The sequence below is a fragment of the Hippopotamus amphibius genome, chromosome 9, assembly GCF_030028045.1.
Source record: "Hippopotamus amphibius kiboko isolate mHipAmp2 chromosome 9, mHipAmp2.hap2, whole genome shotgun sequence".
In the NCBI taxonomy this organism is placed as follows: domain Eukaryota; kingdom Metazoa; phylum Chordata; class Mammalia; order Artiodactyla; family Hippopotamidae; genus Hippopotamus; species Hippopotamus amphibius.
The window spans coordinates 43,725,979-43,752,487 of NC_080194.1; the positions used below are offsets into that span (position 1 = coordinate 43,725,979).

Sequence of the window (26,509 nt, forward strand, 5' to 3'; positions counted from 1 at the left end):
TCCCTGGTATATAATAAGTGCACAATGAATGTTATTGTTCATAAAAAATATAACGCTATACTTTAAACCCTGCCAGGAAAGTGGAACCTTGTGATGTTTTAACATACTTGTCAAATGTGAAAAGTGGAAATTGTTATTTCTAATAGAAGAGAAACTTTTGATCTTAATTGATATATAATTGGTCTTTTCTAATAATTTTAGATACATATTTTATATTTAAAGGGTTATTGTGTTCTTCACTTAACAAGCAGAGGTAAGATTTTTGTGTGTTTCTAAATCTGTCTAATGAAAAGATAAACTAAAAGTAGTATTCTGTTTGTGATAATTTACTAAGTAGCTCTAAAGTGTACTTTTAATCAGTTTGAAATTTTTTAATTGCCCAGGCCATTTAATTAAGGTTGGTAAATTTGGAGATATATATTCATAATCTTAATGCTTTGTAATAAGCACCAGGTATTTCATAATCTGAAAACATTGAGACCAGATGAAACACCGTTTCAGTTGATTGACTAAGGTTTTTTGCTCACCAGGGTAGGAAAGCTGCTTACATTTGAGAAATGTTGCACTTTCAGCACTTGGGCCATTCTTTTCAAACTCTTATATACTTTCTTTGAAATAGGATATGCTACCTGCAAGTTATAGGTCCTTCAAGGCTCATTATTTTCTGAGATCTGAATAAACTTGTTAAAAACCAGCCCAGAAATATGAAATTTGCTCTGTTTCTTACTAATACTTATTTCAGTCATAGTTTCATCTAACATTATTCTTATCTCCCAGACTTTGGCTAGGATGTTTCTATGTGAATCAGTTGACCATTTTCTTGAATGCAAATTTTTTTTCATCTTGGTTTGTATGTTGAGGACTTTTGTCTGTTTGGTTTGATATCTAAAGCCTTTGCAGCTCTACTAGGTCTGAGCTATGGCTACTTCTCTTACAAAGGCATTCCTGCTGCTTTCATAGCTTCTTCTTAAAGTAATTCCTCACAGATTCCTGCTCCTGTCAGGCTCCTCTTTCTTTTATTCTTGTCACCTAAGAGTAGAGAGACCCACACTAGATGCCACTGTGTTGTAAGTGACATTTTACTAGAGGGGGTGTGATAATTTATAAAAAAGGAAAACTTTCTAGATGGCAGCTCTTTACTGAGTATTAGTTGAAATTTGTACACAGTTAATACCATTCACAGCTCCCTAGCCACAGCTGTAGCATCCTCCCTTGGATGCATATTTTTCAGAACATATTTTAAATAGTGGTTGGAACTTTCCAATAAAGACATAAACAGGGACTTCCTAGGTGACACAGTGGTTAAGAATCCTCCTGCCAATGCAGGGGACACAGGTTCGATCCCTGCTCCAGGAAGATTCCACATGTCACAGAGCAACTAAGCCCATGTGCCACAACTATTGAGCCTGTGCTCTAGAGCCAGTGAGCCACAACTGTTGAGCTCAAGTGCCACAGCTACTGAAGCCCATGTGCCTAGAGCCCGTGCTTTGCAACAAGAGAAGCCACACCACAGTGAGGAGCCCGCACACCACAATGAAGAGTAGCCCCTGCTCGATGCAACTAGAGAAAGCCCATATGCAGCAGTGAAGACCCAACGCAGACAACAAATAAATAAATAAATTTTTTTTAAAAAGACATAAACAGATCTTTGCTGGCTTAGTAAGAGCTGAAGTCCCTTCCTATTGTTCCTGTTGGTGATTCCTTAAGGTTCTTAAAAGATCTAAGATCCTTTTCTAGCTAGAATGCTGTGTGTGTTATGGAGATAGAGTGGAAAGGTGGATTTCCTAAACTCAAGGTACTTTATAATTACAAAATATGTTGTAAATAAGAAATGTAAAATATCAGCAAGATATGTTGCCTCCTTAGATCTGCATCTGAGGGAAAGGCTACTTTTAAAAGCTTATCTATATGGCCTTTATCCACTAGATATATAATTATGAGGATTACATTTTATTTTTCCAACAACCATAACCAGCTACATAGATTGTATTTCGTTTTTATTTTAAATTGGATATGTTTGGAAACTTACCCTGTGAATTAGGTCCCACCTTAGAAAATCATACTTTCTCAAACAGCCCCTAAATTGGCTACTTTTTGCATTTGTGGCATTTTTATAAATTCATCTTTTTCTGAAAAAGGCTTTCAAAGTGAAATTTCCACTAAGAGTTGGGGCATGTGGTTAACTGCATGGGTCATCCATCACTTGTACCTGATGTTGAGTTTTTGTAGAGTTTTTGTTAAGGTTTGTATGTCTGAAGTCATCTCATCTTGAGAGGAATGGGAGCAAGCCAAAGAGCACTAGTTTACTAAGTAACCTTTGATCATGTACTCTTACTCAGCCTGCAAGTGTTTATTGGGCACCTGTAACAGGATAATTAAATGGGTTTTATTAAAGCAAGTACTAGCCTGCCTGTATCACCATAAGGTCGGACTCCCTTTCTACTCTATAGTCCTGTGTTGTCACATATATGCCCCTGTAGCTCTTCATGTCCATGACTGTCTCTACCTTTTTATGCTGTGTGCTCCTGAGGCCAGGAATCATAGCAAATAGTCAGATAACGGATAACAAAGGGCTTCAAAAGTTATAAAATCTGTGGAAATTTTGGATATTGTAACACTCTGGATCTTATGTGATCTTTTTTAGCAGGCGGTCCCCTGTCAAGGTATGGTGCAGGGACCCAGGAGATGTGTATACTCAGCTTCCTGCGGGGCTCCTCTAACACTACTCTGGCAAAAGTGGGGCACTGGCTCACACTACCTCATTGCAAACAGGTGAGGTAGAAGCTCAGCTTCCCTTTGACCCAGCCGATGCCTTTCTGGTGAAAGTGGGGCACCAACTTGCATCACCTCCGCTTGTACCACTTCCCTGCCTGCAAGTGGGCTTGTAAGCTCTGTTCCCTGCTGACTGACACCAGGGGAGGGGATGGGGAAAGTGGAGTGCTACTTCCCATTCCCTCATGTTTTACCTCTTTCCCCTGTTGCTGCTGGGTGAGAGTAGAGGCTCAGCTCCCTGCTGACAGTACCCTGCTGGGCCTGGTCAGCGTTGCTGGGTTGGGGGAATTGGAGTGCTGTCTCCTGCTTCCTTGACGGTGTGGGGTAGAAGACCACTCCCTGTTCAGCCCCACTGAAACTTTGGAGAGGGGAGGTAGCAGTTTTTCTGTTGCCGTTTGAGTAAGATGGATATTGCCAAAAAGGTTTTCTGTTCTGTTAGGCTGCTCTTTTCTCAGTCTTCTGCCTAGAGGCAACAGACTTTTCTTGGAGTTCTTTAGTTGTTTTTTGTTTTTGTTTTTAATTTGTGCCTGTTTTTTTTAATCAGTTCTATGTTAGAGGCTTCTGCAGTGTCCTGTCTAGGATATATGGGAGGCAGTAAGGAAATCCAGGGAACTCATTGCCCTGTTCTTCAAGTCCTGAGGTCCCTAGGTGGACTGCCTTCTTCTTTACATCTTTGAGCCTTCTTGTGCTTGTTTGTTGTCTTATGGCCAGGATTTTTTAATTGTAAGGGGAAGACCTGGGAGGAATGGGGCTGCTCCATCTTGGCCAGACGAGAAGTCACATCCTTTTTTACGATGAGGAGACTAACCCTTTCAGTTAATTCTCAATGGAAGCAGCAGGATCTTTTAAGACAGTGATTTTCATATTGAACTGTCTAAGGTGTCTACTTAATTTTTGTTTAAAAACTGGTTTTAAAGCCAGAATAAAAACTTGAAAACCACTGCTCTAGAACATGCCACTAAAAATTAAATCCAAAGCTGCTTTTTCCATGTCTGTCTCTCACAGCTAGTCTTTGAACCATTGGGAAACAGGGTCTCTGTTCTATTTATTTGTTTTTCTGGCACTTGAATGTACGCAGCATGGAGTACATATCCAGTACTTGTTTGTGAAGGAATAGAGTCATTTATACAGATCCATCTTCTCTGCCCTTGTAGTTCCTTTTGTAGTTCCTACTCTATCTTAGGGTCCTTTTTTTTCTCTTGCCAGGTATCCTGGATACAGCCATTATTGATCGGGGGAAGAATGTGGTATCTTCTTCTCGAGATGGGACAGCACGACTTTGGGATTGTGGGCGCTCGGCCTGCCTGGGAGTCATTGCAGACTGTGGGTCTTCCATCAATGGAGTGGCTGTGGGTGCTGCTGACAACTCTGTAAACCTTGGCTCCCCTGAGCAGATGCCCAGTGAGTTGATAACATATATGAATTTATTTTGTTTCCTTAGATTCCTTCAGTGTTTGTTTTAGTTTCTCCTTGTCTTCCTCGTTCTCTCCTGCTCTGTAGCTGGTATTTCTTTTTTTTTTTTTTTTTTTTTAACAGACAATAAACAGCATATATTTAGAGTGTACCATTTGGTATCCCAGTCTCCCAATTCATTCCCCCCCAACCCTCCCCGCTTTCCCCACTTGGTGTCCATGTGTTTGTTCTCTACACCTGTGTCTCTATTTCTGCCTTGCATTTCCTCTTGCATAGTTGTTAGCATTTGCCTTATGTATTGAGGTGCTCCTATATTGAGTGCATATATATATTTATCATTGTTATCTCCTCTTCTTGGATTGATCCCTTGATCTTTATGTAATCCTTTCTTGTCTCTTGTAACATTTTTTATTTTAAAGTTTATTTTATCTGATATGAGTATTGCTACTCCAGCTTTCTTTTGATTTTCATTTGCATAGAATATCTTTTTCCATCCCCTCACTTTCAGTCTGTATGTGTCCCTAGGTCTTAAGTGGGTCTCTTGTAGACAGCATATATATGGGTCTTGTTTTTGTATCCATTCCGTCAGTCTGTGTCTTCTGGTTGGTGCATTTAGTCCATTTACATTCAAGGTAATTATCGATATGTATGTTCCTAGTACCATTTTCTTAATTGTTTTGTTTTTGTTTTTGTAGGTCCTTCTCTTCTCTTCTGTTTCCCGCTTAGAGAAGTTCCTTTAGAGTTTGTTGTAGGACTGGTTTGGTGGTGCTGAATTCTCTTAGCTGTTGCTTGTCTGTAAAGCTTTTGATTTCTCCATCGAATCTGAATGAGATCCTTGCTGGGTAGAGTATTCTTGGTTGTAGGTTCTTCCCTTTCATCACTTGAAATATATCATGCCACTGCCTTCTGGCTTGTAGAGTTTCTGCTAAGAAATCAGCTGTTACCCTGATGGGAGTTCCCTTGTATGTTATTTGTCATTTTTCCCTTGCTGCTTTTAATAACATTTCTCTGTCTTTAATTTTTGTCAGCTTGACTACTATATGTCTTGGCGTGTTTCTCCTTGGGTTTATCCTGCCTGGGACTCTCTGAGCTTCCTGGACTTGGGTAGCTATTTCCTTTCCCATGTTAGGGAAGTTTTCAACTATAATCTCTTCCAATATTTTATTGAGTCCTTTCTCTCTCTCTTCTCCTTCTGGGACCCCTATAATGTGAATGTTGGCACATTTAACATTGTCCCAAAGGTCTCTTAGGCTGTCTTCAGTTCTTTTCATTCTTTTTTCTTTATTCTTTTCCACATCAGTGATGATCACCATTCTGTCTTCCAGGTCACTTATTCGCCCTTCTGCCTCCGTTAATCTGCTATTGGTTCCTTCTAGTGTATTTTTCATTTCAGTTATTGTGTTGCATATCTCTGTTTGTTTGCTCTTTAATTCTTCTAGGTCTTTGGTAAACTTTTCGATCTTTGCATCCAATCTTTTTTCAAAGTCCTAGATCATCTTCACTATGATTATTCTGAATTCTTTTTCTGGAAGGGTGCCTATCTCCTCTTCATTTAGTTGTTTTTCTGGGGTCCCTTCATCTGGTACAAAGTCCTCTGCTTTTTCATTTTCTCTATCTTTCTGTGGCTGTGGTTTTCAGTTCTGCAAGACGAAATACTGCTGATACTGCTTGATACTGCTGTCTGCCCTCTTGTGGAGGAAGCTATCTGGGAGCCTCCTGTGTGCTTCCTGATGGGAGGGACTGATGGTGGGTAGGGCTGGGTGGGCGGAGCTCAGTAAAGCTTTAATCTGATTTGGTGGGCGGAGTTCAGTAAAACTGTAATCTGCTTGTCTACTAATGGGTAGGGCTGTGTTCACACCTTGTTGGTTGTTTGGCCTGAGGCCACCTAGTGCTGGAGCCCATAGGCTCTTTGGTGGGGCTAAGGGTGAACTCTGGGAGGGCTCACACCAATAAGCACTTCCCAAAACCCCCCGCTGCCAGCGCCCCTGCCTCCTCCGTGAGCCACAGCCACCCCCCACCTCTGCAGGCAACCCTCCAACAGCAGCAGGTGGGTCTGGTTCAGTCTTCTATGGGGTCACTGCTCCTTTCCCCTGGGTCCTGGTGAGCACATATTTTTGTGTGCCCTCCAAGAGTGGAGTCTCTGTTTCCCCCAGTCCTGTGGAGGTCCTGCAATCAAATCCCACTGGCTTTCAGGGTCTGATTCTCTGGGGATTCCTCTTCCCGTTGCTGGACTCCCAGGTTGGGAAGCCTGACGTGGGGCTCAGAACCCTCACTTTAGTGGGTGGACTTCTGCGATATAACTGTTCTCCAGCTTATGAGTCACCCACCCAGCATTTATGGGATTTGATTTTAACACGATTGTGCCCCTCCTACCGTCTCATTGAGGCTTCTCCTTTGCCTCTGGATGTGGGGTGTCTTTTTTTGGTGAATTCCAGTGTCTTTCTCTCGATGATTGTTCAGCAGTTAGTTGTAATTCCGGTGCTCTTGCAAGAGGGAGTGTAGCTGGTATTTCTATTTTCAGTATAAGAATACTATTTATTGCATATCTGTTGTGTTTCTGTTGCTTTGAAATTTGCAAAGGAAGTATATATGTCATAGTTACTGCATTTGAGTAAGTACAGTTTAATTTAGCAGATAAGACTAATGCCTATAAAACAGAGAACAATAAAATTTTGGCTGAAATAACTTAATGATGCACTTAATGCAGATATAATTGTTTTTTGGAAGAAGAGAATGCTTTAGATTAGTATAGATGAGAAAGGTGTCACAAAAGAGTTGACTTTGAACCTTGATGGATGGATTCAAGTTGAACAGACAAGGATGGGAAGGATAGGAGAATGGGAACTAGGGCAGGGGTAGAGGTAGGGGCAGTTCACATTAAACAGTATGGAGGTAAAATTGGCTATTGGATAAAGATATACTTGGTTGGGCTAGAAGTTGACGTAAGCGTAGCAGGGGGAAATAGGTGAATAGAATGATAGCTGTGGTGAATCAGAATGATAAAGGTCCTAATAAGGCAACTTGCATTGTTTTCTTATTTTCCTGTGATTATAACATACTTGCGTCTCTGTTTCCATAGGACTGTTTTTCTTCCATCATCTCTGCTTCTCATGTTTTAAAAAAAAAAAAAAAACTTTATTTTTTTAATTTATTTATTTTTTGGCACACGGGCTTAGTTGCTCCGCGGCATGTGGGATCGTCCTGGAGCAGGATCGAACCCGTGTCCTCTGCATTGGCAGGCGGATTTTTAACCACTGTGCCACCTAGGAAGCCCCCAAAACTTTATTTTTTAACAGCAGTTAGGTCCACATAAAATTGAGCAGAAAGTACAGAGTTCTCATAGACCCTCTGCCCCGACACCCACACACCCTCCCCCTTATCAGCATCCCCACCAGAGTGGTACATTTGTTACAATTGATAGACCTGAATTGATACATCATTATCACTCAAAGTTCAAGGTTTACATTAGGATTCACTCTTGATGTTATATATTCTATGGGTTTGGACAAATGTAGAATGACGTATCTATCATTTAAGTATGCAGAAGTTTCAATGCCTGAAAAATCCTCTTTGCTCCACCTATCTGTCCCTTCCTCTCCTATAAGCCTTGGTAATCACTGATATTTTTTTGTCTTCATGGTTTTGCCTTTTCCAGAATGTTGGAGTTGAAATCATAAACTATGTAGCCTTTTCAGATTGGCTTATTTCATTTGATAATATGCATTTAAGGTTCCTCCATGTTTTTTCATGCCTTGTTTCATACCTCATTTCTTTTAAGCAGTGAACAATATTCCGCTGTCTGAATGTACCTCAGTTTATTTATTCATTCATCTACTGAAGGACACCTTGATTGCTTCCAAGTTTGGACAGTTATGAATAAAGCTGCTGTAAATACTCCTGTGTAGGTTTTTGTGTGGACGTATGTTTTCTTTCTTTTTTTTTTTTTAAGATTTTTTTGATGTGGACCATTTTTCAAGTCTTTATTGGGTTTGTTACAGTATTGCTTCTGTTTCGTGTTTTGGTTTTTTGGCTGCAAGGCCTGTGGGACCTTAGTTCCCAGACCAGGGATTGAACCCGCCCCCTCTACATTGGAAAGCAGTTTCTTAACCACTGGATCACCGGGGACGTCCTGTGTGGACATCTGTTTTCAACTCATTTGGGTTAATTTTGCTCCTCACTATGGACACACTGCAGTTACTCTCCTCACTGTCTTAAACTTCCCGTACAAATGCACTGTGGTCCAAGAACTAAAACTGTTGTGATTACCACATGTTGCCTGGCCCCTGTTTGGGAATTAATGGATTATTAGGAAGAGTCTATTTCCCAAAGTGTGATACATGTGCAGTTAATGGTAAACAAGATCATTTCAGGCAGTACGCATTTTTAATAGTTATATATTAATACACCCACATCTCACTTCAAACCTCTTTCACAGATATTACTTAAAATAGGTTGAGTTTTTAAAAATTAGTTGGTTTAAATTTAAATGAAAATATTCTTGTTTTCTCTATTTCCTCACTTCACACTTACTCTTCTACCTGTCCTAGAATGATTTGTGCCCATTGTACTTATCCGGCAGTGGCTCTTGTCAAGGTCACCAGTGACTCCATGTTTCATAATTCAATGTTACTTCTCTGTGCTTATCTTTCCAAAGTCTCAACAGAATACAACATAGTAAACCCTTCTCTTCAGGATGCTTTTCTTTCTTGGCTTCTGTAATACCACACTACACTGCTTTTCTTCCTATCTCATTGGCTGCTGCTTCTTGGTCTCCTTTTATAAGTCTCCTTTATACTACCTTTAAGTATTGGAGAGCCCTCAGCTCTACAGTTTCTCTCTAGGTGATCTCATCATTTCCATGACTTTAAATATTGTATTTAAGCTGGTGATTTCCAAAAGTATATCTAAAGCATAGATCTTTTACTTGCGTTTTAGATGTCTAATAGACAGCTCAAACTTATAACATGGAGTGTTTGATTTCCCCCAACCCCAAATCTGTTTTTCCCCATCTCAGTATATGGCACTACCATCTCCTTGCTCAAGCCCAAAGCCTGAGATTCATTCAAGATCCATCTCCACCTTTCCTCATGTCACACAACAGCAAAGTCTGTTATCTCTACCTTCAGAATGTTTCTCGTTTTTCCATCTCACCCTCTCCCTCCAGCTCTCCCTTCTTCCTGCCACCATCCTGATCCAGTCTACCATTATCTGTTGCCTGCACTATTCTATAGTCCATTCTCCTCAGAGGAATCATCGTGGTCATTTAAAAAACATAAATCAAATCATATCACTCTCCTTTGTCCCTACTCTCCTCCAGTTGCCTCCTTTTATACATATGTTTGGTCCTCTGTATCCATGAGTTCCTCATTCAGAACACAATCCACAGTAGGTTGAATCTATGGATGTGGAACCTTTGGAAATGAAGGGCCAACTCTGGGGACTTAAGCATCTGCAAATTTTGGTGTCTGTGGTGGGTCCTGGGAGCAATGTCCCATAAATACTGAGGGACAACTGTGTATTAAAATCTAACCCCTTATTATGGCATATTACAAACGCTTACACTTTCTAACCCCTGCAGTCCTCTCCAGCCTCAAGTCATACCACTCTCTGCCAGGTCCACCGTGTTCCAGTCACAGGTCTCTGTTCTTTCAGCACAACAGACTCTGCCAGCCTCTTGGCTTTTGCCTTGTTCTTCCCTTATTCTGAAATGTACCTCCTGAAACTCTTCACATGGCTGGCTTCTGTTTACCATTCAAGTCTCAGTTGAAAAGTGACCTCCATGAAACCTTTTTAAAATTGAAGTTTGAAGTTACCTGCCCTGGGACTTTCCTAGCAGTTCAGTGGTTGAAACTCTGCGCTTCTAATGCAGGGGGCATGAGTTCAATTCCTGGTTGGGGAACTATTTTTTTTGGCACAGTCTGGCCAAAAAGAAAAAAACTTACCTTCCCCCATTCATTTTCCCACCATCTACTCCCTTTTGGTCATATTTTCCTACTCTGTTTCCTTTGTGGAATGCATCACGGTCTGAAAATATCCTACTTGTTTATTTGCTTATTGTACTATCTCCTGTTTCTACTGTAACCTAGAATCTGGAATCTACTACTCCTTGATAGTAAGTACCTTGTGCCTCAATAAATATTTGTTTAGTGAATGAATAAATCTCATTGCCTGCAGACCGCAAGAGCCTTGAGGGTAGAGACTGTCTACTTGTTCAGCATTGTACTCCTGCTCTGAGTATGGTATCGTTCCATATTATAAAGGACTTAATATTTTACAGTTGGGTTTATTGAGGTATATTTTACATGTAGTGAAAGTCACCCTAATTTTTAGTTGCATAGTTCTGTGAGTTTTGACAAGTATGTACAGTCATATAACCAATACCACAGTCAAGATATAAAACATAATGTGTTTTTTAAAATTAATAAGTCAGTCACTAACAGAGTAATTCAGCAAACAGCCATCAGTAGCTGTGCTTTCTGGGTGCTGCCAGCCGATCAGCCTAGCCCATTACTGACATAGCTCATCTGTCATGCAGGTGAACGGGAGGTTGGAACGGAGTCGAAAATGCTGCTGTTGGCCCGAGAAGACAAGAAACTTCAGTGCTTCGGACTGCAGAGCAGGCAGCCAGCAAGTGGTTCCTCTAAGACCTTTGAACTCTGGGGCAACCTGGGTCACTCTGATTCTTGGAAAGCTGTTTTGAAAACATTTCTGATTTCTCCATGTGTTCACCTTTTGAGGAAGCTGCATGAGTGAGAGGCGACTTAGTACAGTATAGTGATTAAGAGCATGGGATGTGGAATCAGGGCAACATTTAAATCCTAGCCCTTCCTAATGGCTATGACATTGAACAGGTTACTTAACCTCTGGAGCCTCAGTTTCCTCATCACTAAACTTGCCATAGTAGGACTTACCATGTAGGGTTATGTGACGAGATTAAATGTCCTACTGCTTTGTGACCTTTATCGAGTCACTTTCCTTCTGGGCCTTACTGTGCTGTATGTAAAATGATGAGGTTCTGTAGATTCCCTTCTTCCTCTAAGCTAATGTGAAGATTTTCTTTGTAAAGGACTCATGCATTCAGGGCTCTAGATTAATTAATGACAGGATGTCTTTTATAGAAGAATTGAATTTTCTTCTTTCATTTGCTGAGATTTTGCCAAGCAGACTATGCTCTTAATTAAACTCTGAGTTCCTTGAGATTAGATTTTCTAAATTTCTTTCCAGCTCCTGTCATCATCACCCAGACAACTTTAATGATTTGGTTTGGCCACAGGCTTTGTATTTTCATTTCATCTCATTGCTTCATTGTGCTGGTGATGTTTCCATTTACAAAATTTGTTCTGGGAACATCACTATTTTTTATCATATTGCCTTTGCACTTTGAATTTCCATGCTGGCTTTTACTTCCAAAGGGAAATCAGGTTTTTGTTTGTTTTCTTTTTTTAGAACTTTCTTCTTTTTTTTTTTAATTTTTATTTTATATTGGAGTATAATTGATTAACAGTGTTCTGTTAGTTTCAGGTGTACAGCAAGAGTGATTCAATTATACATATACATGTATCTATTCTTTTTCAAATTCTTTTCCCATATAGGTTATTACAGAGTATTGAGCAGAGTTCATAACATGATGTTTTAAACCAAACACAAATAGTCCTTGGGGCTCTCCTTTCAGAGACCAAGCTTCTCGAGTCTCAGGTGCCACTTGGACTCTCCCCGTGGCCGCGCTGGCTCTGTACTTCCCTTCCAGCCACTGACAGAGATCCGGGCTGGGCCTAGAACTTTCAGACTTTACTGTTTGAACTAACAATAAGGAATAAATTAATATCTGATAGATGTTTTTTTTTTTTCAGGTACATGGGGTGAATTGTGATTCTTTAAATTGCCACTTTGTTTCTTTCCCTTCAAAAGATTGTCACAAGTGTCTTGAAACAAAACTTAGATGTGTGAATTGCAAGTGTTTATCAAATGGAGGGTTGTACTGAAAAGAAGGAAAAGGAGGATTTTAGGTGTTGAGGATCCCATGAGTCAATGTGTTGAGGGGAAGTAGTGTGAAAACTGCTACCTCAGACTATGATATTATGTAAGCTGCTTAAGTCCTCAGCCAGCCTCAGGTTCCTGAAATCCTGGGAGTGCTTCCTCCTCAGTTGTTGTTGAATGCTTAGTTTAGATTGGGAGTGCTTCAAGGGGGAAGAAAGAAATTCTGTACTAAAAATAGTAAAATTCTTTTCTTGTTGCCTGTTTATTCCTGGAAACAAATTAATCTTTAAACAGCATCTTTGTCTGGTTGTTCCCAGCTGTTCCTCTTTATTGGCTCAGATGCCTTCAACTGCTGTACTTTTCTCTCTGGCTTCTTGCTATTGGCTGGGACACAGGATGGAAACATTTATCAGCTGGACGTGAGAAGTCCAAGGTGAGTCACCATTCATTTGCATGATGCAGGTCTTCTGCAGAGTGGAAATTTTTATTGGCTTTCACCGTGATTTAGTCTGGCATATATATAGATGGCTATTGAATCAAGGGTATATTTTTCCATTTATAAAGGTTTTCCAGTGTGAATTGTCTGATTGTTCTTATTATTCCTGGAATCACATTAAAAGGTAATTCAATTCATACCGTCATGATTGCTTTGGAAATTAAGCTTAAATAATGAACTAACATTTCACTTACAATGATTGTGTAAAACTTAATTTTAAGGAGCTTAGTAATTATCTTCATGGTATTAGATCTGGGCTGGCCTAATGTTGATCATTTTTAGTTTGAGTAAGCCAGCTCTGATTCTTTATTTGGTTATGATCATAACCTGTCTAAAATAGGCTTTATCCTGGTCTTAAAGATATCCAAAGAGAATCCACAACCTATTTGTCCCAGGATTTAACAGTTTCTACAATTCTGTCCCTTCCTCCTTCTGTTTCCTTCCCTTTTTTATTCAACTGATATTTATTGAATGGCTTCTGTAAGCATTGGGCTTTGTGTAGGGCACCAAAAAATAGAAATAAAAGATAAAGACTCTGTCTTTGAGGCGTACGGAGTCTAATAGTAAAGATGAACACGTAAAAGACTGTTATGACGCAGTGTGATTAGTGGTCTGACAGGACTACACAGAAGAATTTGAGGAAGCACCGAGAAGGAGAGGGAAGAAGGTGAGACGGCTTCTCCAAGGATATGAGGCTTTAATCGGATCTGGCCTAGTAGAAAGTTACCAAGTAAAGAAGAAAAGGACCTGCCTTAGGTAGAATAACATGTAGAGAAGCATGAAGGCATGTGAAAGTATGGCACTTTAAGGGACCTCTGAGTAGTTTAATATGAATAATACGTACCCTGCAAATGGAGCTGTGATGAGAATTGATGCCAGACAAGAAAATAGGAATTTACTTAGAAAGGACTTATATACCATCCCAAGGAGTTTGGACTTTATTCCAAGAACACTGAAAAATTTTCAGCTAGAAAGTGACTAGCTTATACCTTTTCTTCCATAATTTAAGTTACTTTATTTTTGTACTTGTTTTTGCCTCCATGGAGATAGGGAATCTGATCCTTGTTATAAAATCATGTACCTGTAATTGATTCTCACCCTTCTCTTTCATTTTACAGAGTCCTGACAATTTTAATATTTCACTGTTGTCTTAATTCTGTCCATAAGTAAAACGATTAACATCTTGTTAACATTGTTATCTTAAACCCTTGTCAGCCCTCCCCTAAAAACCGGCAATAATGCTGGTGACTTCATTCATTCAGTTCAGTGACATGTTTAGATTCATTCCAAAGTGGTTTTGAACAGACTACCTTGATCTACCATATAGGGATCTTGCCAGGAAGGAAACCATATGAATGCTTAATCTCTGTCCACATTTGTCCTTTGTGCTGTTCTGCAGTTAGTGCTGTATGTTGAATATAGTCAAGCATTGCTTTTGAAGGAAAGAATGTAAAATTGCCCCATTTATTCTGAATCCTAGGACTCCGGTACAGGTCATCCACAGATCAGGAGCACCAGTTACGTCCCTGCTGAGTTTCAGAGACGGATTCATTGCTAGTCAAGGTGGGTCCAGGGGCCGATTGAGGGAGGTGGTTTTATATAGTTCAATTAAACATAGGTTTGAGTTCCTGGTCTGTGGCAGGTCTAGGTTCATAGTCCTCCACGATTCTTTGGCATATTGCGCTTTTTACATAGTGTTTAACACCCTACTTGTAATTGTCTATTCCCCCTCCAGTTTGAGCTCTTTGAGAGCGGTGGCTGTGCCTTATTCATCATGTTATCCTCAGCATTTAGTTCAGTGTCCACTACGTACTGGTGCTCAGTAAACATTGTCAGAGTAAATATACTGGCCCTTATTGGAAATCATTGAGAATTCAATAACGAATCAGTTACAGTCTCAGCTCTAAAGTAGCTCAGTAAGGCAGACAGACAATGTGGACCTGTGGTTGAATACTGTTTGATAAGTACTGCGGCAGAAGACTGTATGGGAACGTGGGGAGCAGCTAACTCAAGTGGTAGGAGTACTACAGGGATGTCTTCTTGGACTAGGTGACGTGTAATCCAGTGAATATTTTACCAACTGGAGATGTAAAAATGCAAAGCTGTAGTGTGTGCAAAGTCATAGATGAGTGAAGGGGGTCAGAAAGAAGGGATCTATCATTTATTAGGTGCCTGCCATGCAATAGGTACTGTGTTTGATGCTTTACATACATAGTCTGGGTAAAGTGAGTACCTTGGTGTAGCCAGTACAAACTATTTGGAATGGAGTTTGGGAGTGGGGTTGGGGGAAGTGCATGGAAGAAGGTGTCCATTAAGGGATACTGAATCCTCATAGGAATGATGTAGGTGAGGAGGACTGGTCTGTGGGCCTGGAGGGACCACCTTATGTGGGTATTTCAGTGTATCAGTTAGGATATTTTTGGCTGTTAGTAACAGAACACTCAACTGAAAATAGCTTCAATAATTAGGAAAATGTACTACTTAACAAGACATTCAGGTTTATGGTGGCTCCAGATTAGATTAATTTAGTGATTTGAAAAGAAAGTCAACAGAGAGACTAAGAAAAGTTGACAGCTACATCAGTATGGTATCCAGGATTGCATCCTGGGCGTTAAAGGCTGGAGAAATCCAAAAAAGTATAAACTAAAACTGGCCAAGAGGCATATGAGAACTTTTTGAACTATCTTTGTAACTTTTCTGTAAATCTAAAATTATTCTAAAAATATTTTTTTAATTTTTTAAATTTAAAAAATGAATAAAAGCTTTAACAACGAAAAAAGAAATAAAAAATCAAGAACCCACCTTTTCTCCGTCTTTTGGCACTCTCCTCCCTAGCATGCTGGCTTTTGTCCTCAGGCTTGTTCCCTCAAGGTTACAGTGCAGGATAGCAGCAGCACGTCTCATCTTCACATAACATAGATATTGTTATCTTTTTTTAAGAATGAGAAACATTTCCTCAGGAGCAGCCCAGAAGACTTAGTCTCCTACATCATTGGCCAAGAATTATGTAATAAATGCCATGCCCAGAAGACCTAAATAGACATTTCTTTAAAGAAGATACAGATGGCCAGCAGGCACGTGAAAAGATGCTCAACATCACTAATTATTAGAGAAATGCAAATCAGACCCACAATGAGGTATCACCTCACACCAGTCAGAATGGCTGTCATCAAAAAGTCTATAAATAATAAATGTTGGAAAGGATGTGAAGAAAAAGGAACCCTACTACACTGTTGGTGGGGATGTAAATTGGTACAGCCACTATGGAAAACAGTATGAGGGTTCCTTAAAAAACTGAAAATAGAGTTGTCATATGATCCAGCAATACATCTAGAAAAGAGAAAAACTCTAGTTCAAAAAGATACATGCACCCCAGTGTTCATAGCAGTACTATTTAAAATAGCCAAGATGTAGAAACAACGCAAGTGCCCATCAACAGATGATTGGCTTAAGAAGATGTGTGTGTGTATGTATGTGTGTGTGTATACACACACACACACACACACAATGGAATATTATTCAGCCATTAAAAAGAATGAAATATTGCCATTTGCAGCAATGTGGATGGACCTAGAGAATATTATACTAAGTGAAGTAAGTCAGAGAAAGACAAATATTATATGACATCACTTATATGTGAAATCTAAAAAATAATACAAATGAATTTATATACAAAACAGAAACAGACTCACAGACCTAGAAAACAACAATAGGCAACCAACAGTATTCAGATTTCCATGGTCATCTCTGATATAGGTACCCTTCATCCCTGTCAAAACTGGTGCCTTGGGCTTCCTAGGTGGCGCAGTGGTTAAGAATCCGCCTGCCAATGAAGAGGACACGGGTTCAGTCCCTACTCCAGGAAGATCCCACATGCCACGGAGCAACTAAGCCTGTGCGCCAAAAAATAAATAAATAAATAAAAATTAAAAAGACATTAAAGACAAAAACAAACAAACAAAACAAAACCTGGTGCCTTATTTCCCTAGCCCTTCTCCTTTAGGATTTCCAGACCATAGCAAAGAGTAATCAGGAATCTGTAGACGTAATTTTTCTAGTTCTCTGCACTCTCAATATCTTTCTCCCACATGTCTGGGCATCAGTTAATGATGCAGTGGTACTCTTTGTAAAACCTTAAAAAGAGTACAGCTGGCATAAGCTTGTGACAGCTTACCTTGATACTGCTGCCAGCACTCATGATCCTATTTTTTTTATTCCTTTTGCTGCCATGCCACACTCTTCCCTTGAAATCTCTGCAGTGTGCCCTCCATCCCTATCCCTCTGTTCAAACTGCCCTCTTGAAGGCTGCCAATCATAAGCCTCTTTGCTAGATCCAGTGGCCTTTTATGTGTACAGGCCTGTCTTGTCCACTAGTCCCTAAGTTTCCTTGAGGGCAGATGGCATGTCTTCTTTGTCTCTGTATCCCCAGCTCTTGCACAGGACTGAAGAATCTCAGCAAATGTTTTTTGATTGAGTGAGCACATATTTTTCATGTTTCATGATTCTTAGTGGTAATGGATTCTGTTATATTATTTCTGTCTTAAAACTATGAGCTCGATCAGAAATAAATGAAAAAGAAATGAAGGAAACAGTAGCAAAGATCAATAAAACTAAAAGCTGGTTCTTTGAGAAGATAAACAAAACTGATAAACCATTAGCCACACTTGTCAGGAAAAAAAGGGAGAATATGCAAATCAACAGAATTAGAAATGAAAAAGAAGTAACAACTGACACCGCAGAAATACAAAAGATCATGAGAGACTGCTACAAGCATCTATATGCCAATAAATTGGATAACCTGGAAGAAATGGATAAATTCTTAGAAAAGTACAATCTTCCGAGACTGAACCAGGAAGAAATAGAACATATGAACAGACCAGTCACGAGTACGGAAATTGAGACTGTGATTAAAAATCTCCCAACAAACAAAAGCTCAGGTCCAGATGGCTTCACAGGCGAATTCTATCAAACATTTAGAGAAGAGCTGACACCTATCCTGTGGAGGTAACCTCCACACAAACGAACCTGAATGTGAGTGGCACAGCGGAATTAAGAAAATTCACACAAGAGTATAGGAAAACATGGGGTCAGGGGACTCAAGACCAAGTCAGTCAAGAGCCCTGAGCTCTGATTCCCATGGCATATTAGAACAATCAAAAGTGTTCTAGCAGAGACCAAATTATAATGAAAAACACAAGGCATGAGACTTCAGAAGAGCCAAAACAGAACGCCTTGTGTATATTATCACTACTAGGGAGTATAGCTAAGCTTCAACCCGGAGCTGGCACCATCGGGCTTCGTGACTGACTTATCGCACTCGGTTTTCCTTTGAGATTGGTTCTGTTTTCAGAACATGTTTACAGTCACTCAGCCGTCATGTGCCCTCCACAGGTGTTTCCAAGTTACTGTCCTCTGCGTCCTCCCTGGTTTCCCACACTATCCTTCTCACACTCTTCCAAATATAGCAGAAGGAGGAACACTCCCAAACTCATCCACGAGGCCACCATCACCCTGATACCAAAATGAGGCAGAGATGTCACAAAAAAAGAAAATTACAGGCCAGTATCACTGATGAATATAGATGCAACAATCCTCAACCAAATACTAGCTAACAGAATCCAACAGCACATTAAAAAGATCATATACCATGATCAAGTGGGGTTTATTCCTGGGATGCAAGGATTCTTCATTATACACAAATCAATCAATGTGATACACCATATTAACAAACTGAAGGATAAAAACCATATGATCATCTCAATAGATGTGAGAAAAGCTTTTGACAAAATTCAACATCCATTTATGATAAAAACTCTCCAGAAAATGGGCATAAAAGGAAATTACCTCAACATAATAAAAGACATATATGACAAACCAAAAGCCAACATTGTTCTCAATGGGGAAAAACTGAAAGAATTCCCTCTAAGAACAGGAACAAGACAAGGGTGTCCACTCTCACCACTATTTTTCAACATAGTTTTGGAAGTTTTAGCCACAGCAATCAGAGAAGAAAATGAAATAAAAGGAATCCAAATTGTAAAAGAAGTGAAATTGTTACTCTTTGCAGATGACATGATATTATACATAGAAAACCCTAAAGATGCTACCAAAAAACTGCTAGCACTAATCGATGAATTTAGTAAAGTAGCAGGATATAAAATTAATGCACGGAAATCTCTTGCATTCCTATACACTAACAACAAAAAAGCAGAAGGAGTAATTAAGAAAACTCTCCCATTTACCATTGCAACAAAAAATAAAATACCTAGGAATAAACCTGCCTAAGGAGGCAAAAGACCTGTATGCAGAAAACTATAAGACACTGATGAAAGAAATCAAAGATGATACAAACAGATGGAGAGACATACCATGTTCTTGGATTGGAAGAATCAACACTGTGAAAATGACTATCCTACCCAAAGCAATTTACAGATTCAACGCAATCCCTATCGAATTACCAACGGCGTTTTTCACAGAACTAGAACAAGAAATCTTACTACTTGTATGGAAACGCCAAAGACCCAAAATAGCCAAAGCAATCTTGAGAAGGAAAGACAGAGTTGGTGGAATTAGGCTTCCTGACTTAAACTATACTACTACAAGGCCACAGTGATCAAGACAGCATGGTACTGGCACAAAAACAGAAAGGAAGATCAATGGAACAGAATAGAGAACTCAGAGGTAAACCCAAGCACATATGGGCAGCTTATCTTTAACAAAGGAGGCAAGAATATACAATGGAAAAAAGAGAGCCTCTTCAATAAGTGGTGCTGGGAAAATTGGACAGCTACATGTAAAAGAATGAAATTAGAACACTTCCTAACACTATACACAGAAATAAACTCCAAATGGATAAAAGACCTACATGTAAGGCCAGACACTATAAAACTCCTAGAGGAAAACTTAGGCAGAACACTCTATGACATACATCAAAGCAAGATCCTTTTTGACCCACCTCCTAGAATAAAGGAAATAAAATCAGGAATAAACAAATGGAACCTATTGAAACTTCAAAGCTTCTGCACAGCAAAGGAAACTATAAGCAAAACGAAAAGACAACCCTCAGAATGGGAGAAAATACTTGCCAACGAAGCAACGGACAAAGGATTAATCTCCAAAATATACAAGCAGCTCATGCAGCTTAATACCAAAAAAGCAAATAACCCAATCCACAAATGGGCGGAAGACCTAAATAGACATTTCTCCAAAGAAGACATACAGATGGCCAACAGACACATGAAACGATGCTCAACATCACTAATCATTAGAGAAATGCAAGTCAAAGCCACAGTGAGGTATCACCTCACACCAGTCAGAATGGCCATCATCACAAAATCTAGAAACAACAAATGTTGGAGAGGGTGTGGAGAAAAGGGAACTCTCCTGCACTGTTGGTGGGAATGTAAGCTGGTACAGCCACTATGGAAAACACTTTGGAGGTTCCTTAAAAGACTAAAAATGGAACCACCATATGACCCAGTAATCCCAGTACTGGGCATATACCCAGAGAAAACCATAATCCCACAGGAAACATGTACCATAATGTTCGTTGCAGCACTATTTACAATAGCCAGGACATGGAATCAACCTAAATGCCCATCAACAGATGAATGGATCAAGAAGATGTGGCACGTATATACAATGGAATATTACTCAGCCATAAAAAGGAATGAAATTGAACCATATGTAATGAGGTAGATAGACCTAGAGACTGTCATACAGAGTAAAGTGAGTCAGAAAGAGAAAAACAGATATTGTATATTAACACATATATGTGGACTATAGAAAAATGGTACAAATCAACCGGTTTACAAGGCAGAAATAGCGACACAGATGTAGAGAACAAACATATGGATACCAAAGGGGAAAGTGGGGAGGGTTGAGAGGGGGTGAATTGGGAGACTGGGATACCATATTGTACACTCTAAATATATGCAGTTTATTGTAAAAAATAAACAAATAAAAAGTTTAAAAAAATAAAACCAAAAAAAAAAAAAAGGAATGAAATTGAACTATATGTAATGAGGTAGATAGACCTCGAGACTGTCATACAGAGTGAAGTAAGCGAGAAAGAGAAAAACAAATACCGTATGGTAACTCATATATATGGAATCTGAAGAAATGGTACTGATGAACCCAGTGACAGGGCAAGAGTGGAGATGCCAATGTAGAGAATGGACTTGAGGACACGGGGCTGGGGTGGGGGCTGGGGGGCGAAGGCGAAGCTGGGATGAAGTGAGATAGTAGCATAGACATAGATACACTACCAAATGTAAAATAAATAGCTAGTGGGAAGTTGCTGTATAACAAAGGGAGATCAACTTGATGGTGGGTGATGCTTTAGATGGCCGGGACAGGGAGGGTGGGAGGGAGTCGCAGGAGGGAGGGGATATGGGGATATATGTATAAATACAGCTGATTCCCTTTGGTGTACCTCAAAAACTGGTGCAAGAGTATAAAGCAGTTATATTCCAATAAAGAGCTTAAAAAAAACCCCGAAAAACTGTGAGCTCTTTTCACTTTGGTGATACTAATTAATCTCCTGATTATCCTCTTTCTCCAGTTACTGCTCCTTTCCCTGATTTCCCTGGAATTGTGCCTAGCATGATTCATGATTTACTGTAGGTTCTCTTATTGTTTGTTGAAGTTGAATGCTTTTTCTCTTCCTGGTAGTGTTACCATCCCTAAACCAGAGATATTTCCTGAGTTCAGCCTTTGTCCTTCTACCTTTTCTTCTCCATGCTTCCTTAAGGACCAGCTGTTCTCATGGTGTTAGCTGTTAATGATTGGAATCCATAGCTGTAGCCCTTATCGCCTACTTAGCCCTTATTTTATTGGGCAGTTGCATGATACAGAAAAAGCATAGATTTTGGACCTAAACTGACAACCTAATCAATGAGTTTAAATCCCACTCCATCACTTACTATTAGATTCAACTCTGTGAAATTCCTAATATACGGCCATTTTTTATTTATAAAAATGGCAGTTATGTATGGTTTAATCTAATAGTCCTGTGACCTTTGGTAAACCACTTCACTTTCCTAAGTCTCAGTTTACTTAGAGAAAAGTAGGTACTCAACATAAAGTAGACATTTTATAAGTGATAGTTTCTTCTTACTCCTGTAACTACCACTTGCCCTATAAGCCCTCCTAAAAAGTGTTTATCATCGTGATCCAGTCACAAAGCACACACAAAAAGTAGAATTATAATATGTGGAAGTATCAAAGGAATAATAAGTGTCACAAGAGGTTGTTGGGAGAAAGGGTTTACTATATGGGATGGTTAGAAATGGCTTCCTAGAGAGAATGGGAATAGAGCTGGGGCTTGTCAAGTAGATTTGTATATAGAAACTTGAGTGCAAAAGAGTAGCTATGGTAATCATACTTTCTTAACTCCCTTGTCAATATTTCTATATGTATCTCTAAAATGTAAGAATTCTTTTTTGGAGAAGATTATTTTTAATAATAATGCAAGAAAGGATTAGGTCCTCCTGTATGCTGCTGGTTGCAATGTAGATTGCTTAACAGATAAAATTGATTAACATATAATTTTGGAAAGCAGTTTTTCAGATTTCCAAAAAGTTTGAAATGGTTAATTAATATCTTTTGATTCTTTTCCAGGGTTCTATGCAAAGTCATAATCTTAATATAGAAAAAACCTTATGCATAAAGATATTCTTTTATGCAATATGCTCTCAATCATGTAAAATAAAAATATACACAGAAAAGGTTGGAAAAATACATTAAAATGTGAACAATAATTATCTTTGAGTGGTAAATATGGGTGATTTTTTACTTCTGTTTCTTTAATTTTTTTTCCTTTTTGGCCTCACTGTTTGGCATTTGGGATCTTAGTTCCCTGACCAGGGATCGAACCTATGCCCCTTGCATTGAGCGCGGAGTCTTAACCACTGGACCTCCAGGGATGTCCCTGTTTCTTTATTTTTAACGTTTTCTTCAGTGAGCACATGCTACTTTTATATTAAATAAAACAGGAACAAAAAAGTCACCCATTCAGCACTTTATAGATCATTCCAAATTTCATTTGTCCATGCTCATCTGAGAAAATTAAGTTTAAAAATTAGATATACTTTTATTCTCTTCGTATAGCTTTCCTTCTTTGCCTAATGTATGTGGTCAAGTTTATAGACTGAAGAATAATTTGGGAGCATAGTTTTCTTAAAGAAAACATTTATATAGGCAAATTCCCTGTTAAAAATCATTGTCTAGGATAAGTTTGCAAATACATGTATAAGCTTACAGTTGCTTGCTCTGTGCCCTTGGCAGTTATTGCTCTTCAAACACAACTCTTCTTCCCACTGAGCTTGCACTTGGCCTTCAAATCCTCTTGAGCCCAGCATTTTAGGCAGTCACTTATAGGTCCTCATATTTGGCGCACATAATGAGTCCTGTCTGCCATTCTGTGTCTTAGGACAACCTTCTTTAGGCTAGTGATGTACAGGAAGAAACTAAAATATTAAGGGTTTTGGTTTTTGTAACTTTGCATGCAGCTTTGTCTTCAGTTATCTGAATTTTCTTTCTGCCTTTTAGGTGACGGAAGCTGTTTCATTGTCCAGCAAGACTTAGACTATGTCATTGAGCTCACTGGGGCTGACTGTGACCCTGTGTACAAGGTACAGACCTAAGAGGAGACCAGGCCTGGGTGATTCTCACCTGGGACCTAGGGCTTTTGAGGGGACTGAATCCAGCTACTTTGTGGTTATCCGGATAATACAATACTTAGGGGTGGGATAGAAAGAAATACTTTTGAGTCGGAGGTAACTTCATCACTTACTGGCTCTAGAAACTTAAAAAATGACTTTACCTCCTCAGTCTGTCAATTTATCTGTGAAATGAGGATAACAGTGAGATAATGCATATGAAAGCTCTTTGTATATTTTAAATATTCTGTAAATATTAGCTACCTTTGTTATTGTTATTATTATTTAAGTTCGAGACTGATTTGGTAAGAGTGAAAAGAGAAAGATGAAAGGGGAAGTAATATTTGTTGACCAGACATTGTTCTGGATGTGTTACATATATTATCTTATTTAATATTAGCTGTTATTCCTTGAGGTATTGATATTATTATTCCTTTTTTTCTTATAATTTTGAAAAACTTTATAATTAATGCACACATATAAAGATTCAAACAGTACAGAATTGTACAGACTTAAAAGTCTGCATTAAGACTTTTTGGTTCCACTCTTCTTTCCTGAAGTAACTGGCATTAATAGTTTGGCATGTATCTTTTAAGACATTTCTTGGAGGATTTGCACTGCACCTTTGTTTATGTATTTAAGTAAATAATATAGTTTTGTTTTTAGTTTGTACATAGTTGGGATCATTCTATATGTATTGCTGTATGACTTGGGTTATTTTACATAACATTTTGGAGCTGTTTCCAGACAAATGCATATATAATAGATACGCTTCATTTAAAAAGATTCCTGCATATTGTTCTGTATTGTGAATTAACATATAATTTTCATTTTACAAATGAAGAAGCAGGCCCAGAGGGGTTGAGAAAGTTGCCCTAGGTCATGCAGCTACATATTAGCAAGTCTATGATTAAGCTAACTCAGAATTCATGCTATTTCCACTTAATTAGCGGTTCTTAACCTTCTTTGAGTCTCAGACTACTTTGAGAATTTGATGAAATCCTCCTCAGGATAAAAAGGCACATATTGAGAACTTCTTTGCATATAATTTTATAAGGTTCAAGGATACCCAGGCCTTTCTATGGACCATCTGCTCCCCTGGTACAGACCCTCTGCACTAAACCATGCACAATGGTAATGGGTTTGCTGTCTGCTTGGCCACTTAGTTTCTCTCTTCTGCAGTCATGAGCCCCCTTGATTCTGGCCAGCTGTTTTTTAACTATGTATCGTGGATATAATTCTTGTCTTTGGAGTCAGTAAAGCTTCTCAGACTTCCTTGTACTAGTGGGGGTCAATGACAAGGCTTTATCTTTTTGAAATGAAAGAATCCCAGGCTTCCTTTGAGCTGTGAACTCTTGTGTTCCAGGTAGCCACATGGGAGAAGCAGATCTATACATGTTGTCGAGATGGTCTTGTGCGACGCTATCAGCTCTCTGATCTCTGACCCCTTGGGAAGAGGAGTCCCGGGTAATGAAAAAGATTTACTCTGATCAGCAGTGAGCAGAAACATCATCAAGGACCATGGAAGGACCATGGGTGCCCTTTATTGTATTGGGTACCCTTTGGAAGCAACGGAAAGTCAGCTGCATTGGCCCGTGTGGAGCTATCATTCCATGATAAGACCCACTTTGAACTGAGTAAGAGGCTCACATGTGCTTGCTGCATTTGTCCCAACTTCTCCCTTAAACTCACCCCAGCAACACAGGACAAGGATTTGGATGCTTATAGTTTGATCCCACACAATTGTTAAATGTTTACAAGGACTGGAGGGCTAAAGCCTGTTCTCTGGAGGAAATAAAGAGAATATGTTTGGAGGAGTCTGAATTTGAGAATCTTTGTTGAATACTCTTGCTCTAGCCAGAAGTCAGTCACGGTGATGGGATTCCTTTCTCAGGCACTTCCTGTTAGCCTGGCTGTAGGGTAGGACTACTTGACAGTAGCCATAAATATTCCATACACAACCTGGGAAAGATTCTTATACAGGTAGGGTAACCAACCATCCCAGTTTTCCTTGGACTGAGGGGTTTTCTGCTACATGGGACTTTCTGTCCCAGGCAAACTGATGTGATTGGTCAGCCTTTACACGGGTGATGAAGTTGAATCATATAATTGTAAAGGCAGCAGCTGTCAAAGTGTGATCCCTGGAACAGCTGTAGCAGATCACCTGGGAACTTGTTGGAAATAGAGATTCTTGGAATCTGCCACCCCCCCCCCCACCCCCGCCCCAGACTTAAATCAGAAATTCTATGGATAGGGCCCACAATCAGTATTTTAACAAGACTTCTAGGTGATTCTGATTCCTGCTAAAATTTGAGACCTAGAGAAAGAGATGGTGAAGGGCAATTTCGTCATAGATGGAACTCAGGGCTCAAGGGGTGGCAAGGCTGGTCTGTAGGAGATGGGGCTGGAGGGGTTGGCAGGGTCCAAATAGGGAAGGGGTTTGAATGCCAGGTAAGGAACTTGAACTTTGCTTGATTGGCTATGGGGAACCACAGAAGGATTTTTAAGCAAGGGTACAACATGGTCACCTCTTTTTTTCCCTAAACATAAAAATGGAATCACAATGTAAGTATTCCATGGTTTATTTTCACTTAGTGTCTCTGAGTTCTTTCCATCTCAGTACATTTAGACCTTCATCATTCCTTTTAATAATTTCCAAAGTATGGACTTCCCTGGTAGTCCAGTGGTTAAGACTCCATGCTTCCACTTCAGGGGGCACAGGTTCGACCCCTGGTCGGGGAATTAAGATCCTGCATGCCACCAAGTGCTGCGAAAATAAATAAGTAAATAATAACTTCCAGAGTATGAATACCTTATCAATTACATTTTAGAGATTGTTAGAGAAAAGTAACCCTTGCACTGGGCCATGTAGGCTAAGATCAGGATTTATTTAAAAGAAGAAGGTAATTCATGGCTGGGGTAATAGTATGGTTTACAGAGTTCTTAAAGGCTGGTAGGGAGTTCTCTGGTGGCCTAGTGGTTAGGATTCTGGGCTTTCAGTGCCATGGCCCGGGTTGAATCCCTGGTCAGGGAAATGAGATCCTATAAGCTGTGGAGCGGCTGGTGGTGAGACTCAAAGAGATCTAGTGATTTGCCAACGGTCATAGAGAGCAGGAACTTGAACACAGTTTATCTTAACTTTAAATCCCATATTTTCCTTCCTGTTGCTTTTGCCTAAACCAAACTGAAA

At 39.5% G+C, this 26,509-nt stretch overlaps 1 protein-coding gene across 3 annotated transcripts in view; it reads left to right on the plus strand.

The window, feature by feature from the left end:
• The window catches only part of PAAF1 (proteasomal ATPase associated factor 1), a 42,808-nt gene extending 17,665 nt beyond the window's left edge, over positions 1-25,143 (plus strand). For 2 of the 3 annotated variants that reach the window (XM_057748536.1, XM_057748538.1), the window contains 6 exons: positions 3,979-4,173; positions 10,721-10,812; positions 12,480-12,595; positions 14,139-14,221; positions 23,210-23,292; positions 24,686-25,143. In XM_057748536.1, coding sequence (XP_057604519.1) covers positions 3,979-4,173; positions 10,721-10,812; positions 12,480-12,595; positions 14,139-14,221; positions 23,210-23,292; positions 24,686-24,763 — 647 coding nt within the window. In that variant the 3' untranslated portion in view covers positions 24,764-25,143. Of the gene's footprint in view, positions 1-3,978; positions 4,174-10,720; positions 10,813-12,479; positions 12,596-12,726; positions 12,879-14,138; positions 14,222-23,209; positions 23,293-24,685 lie in introns of those variants that run through there. The other variant, XM_057748537.1, reaches the window with a different exon arrangement.
• Positions 25,144-26,509: the final 1,366 nt, after the last annotated feature.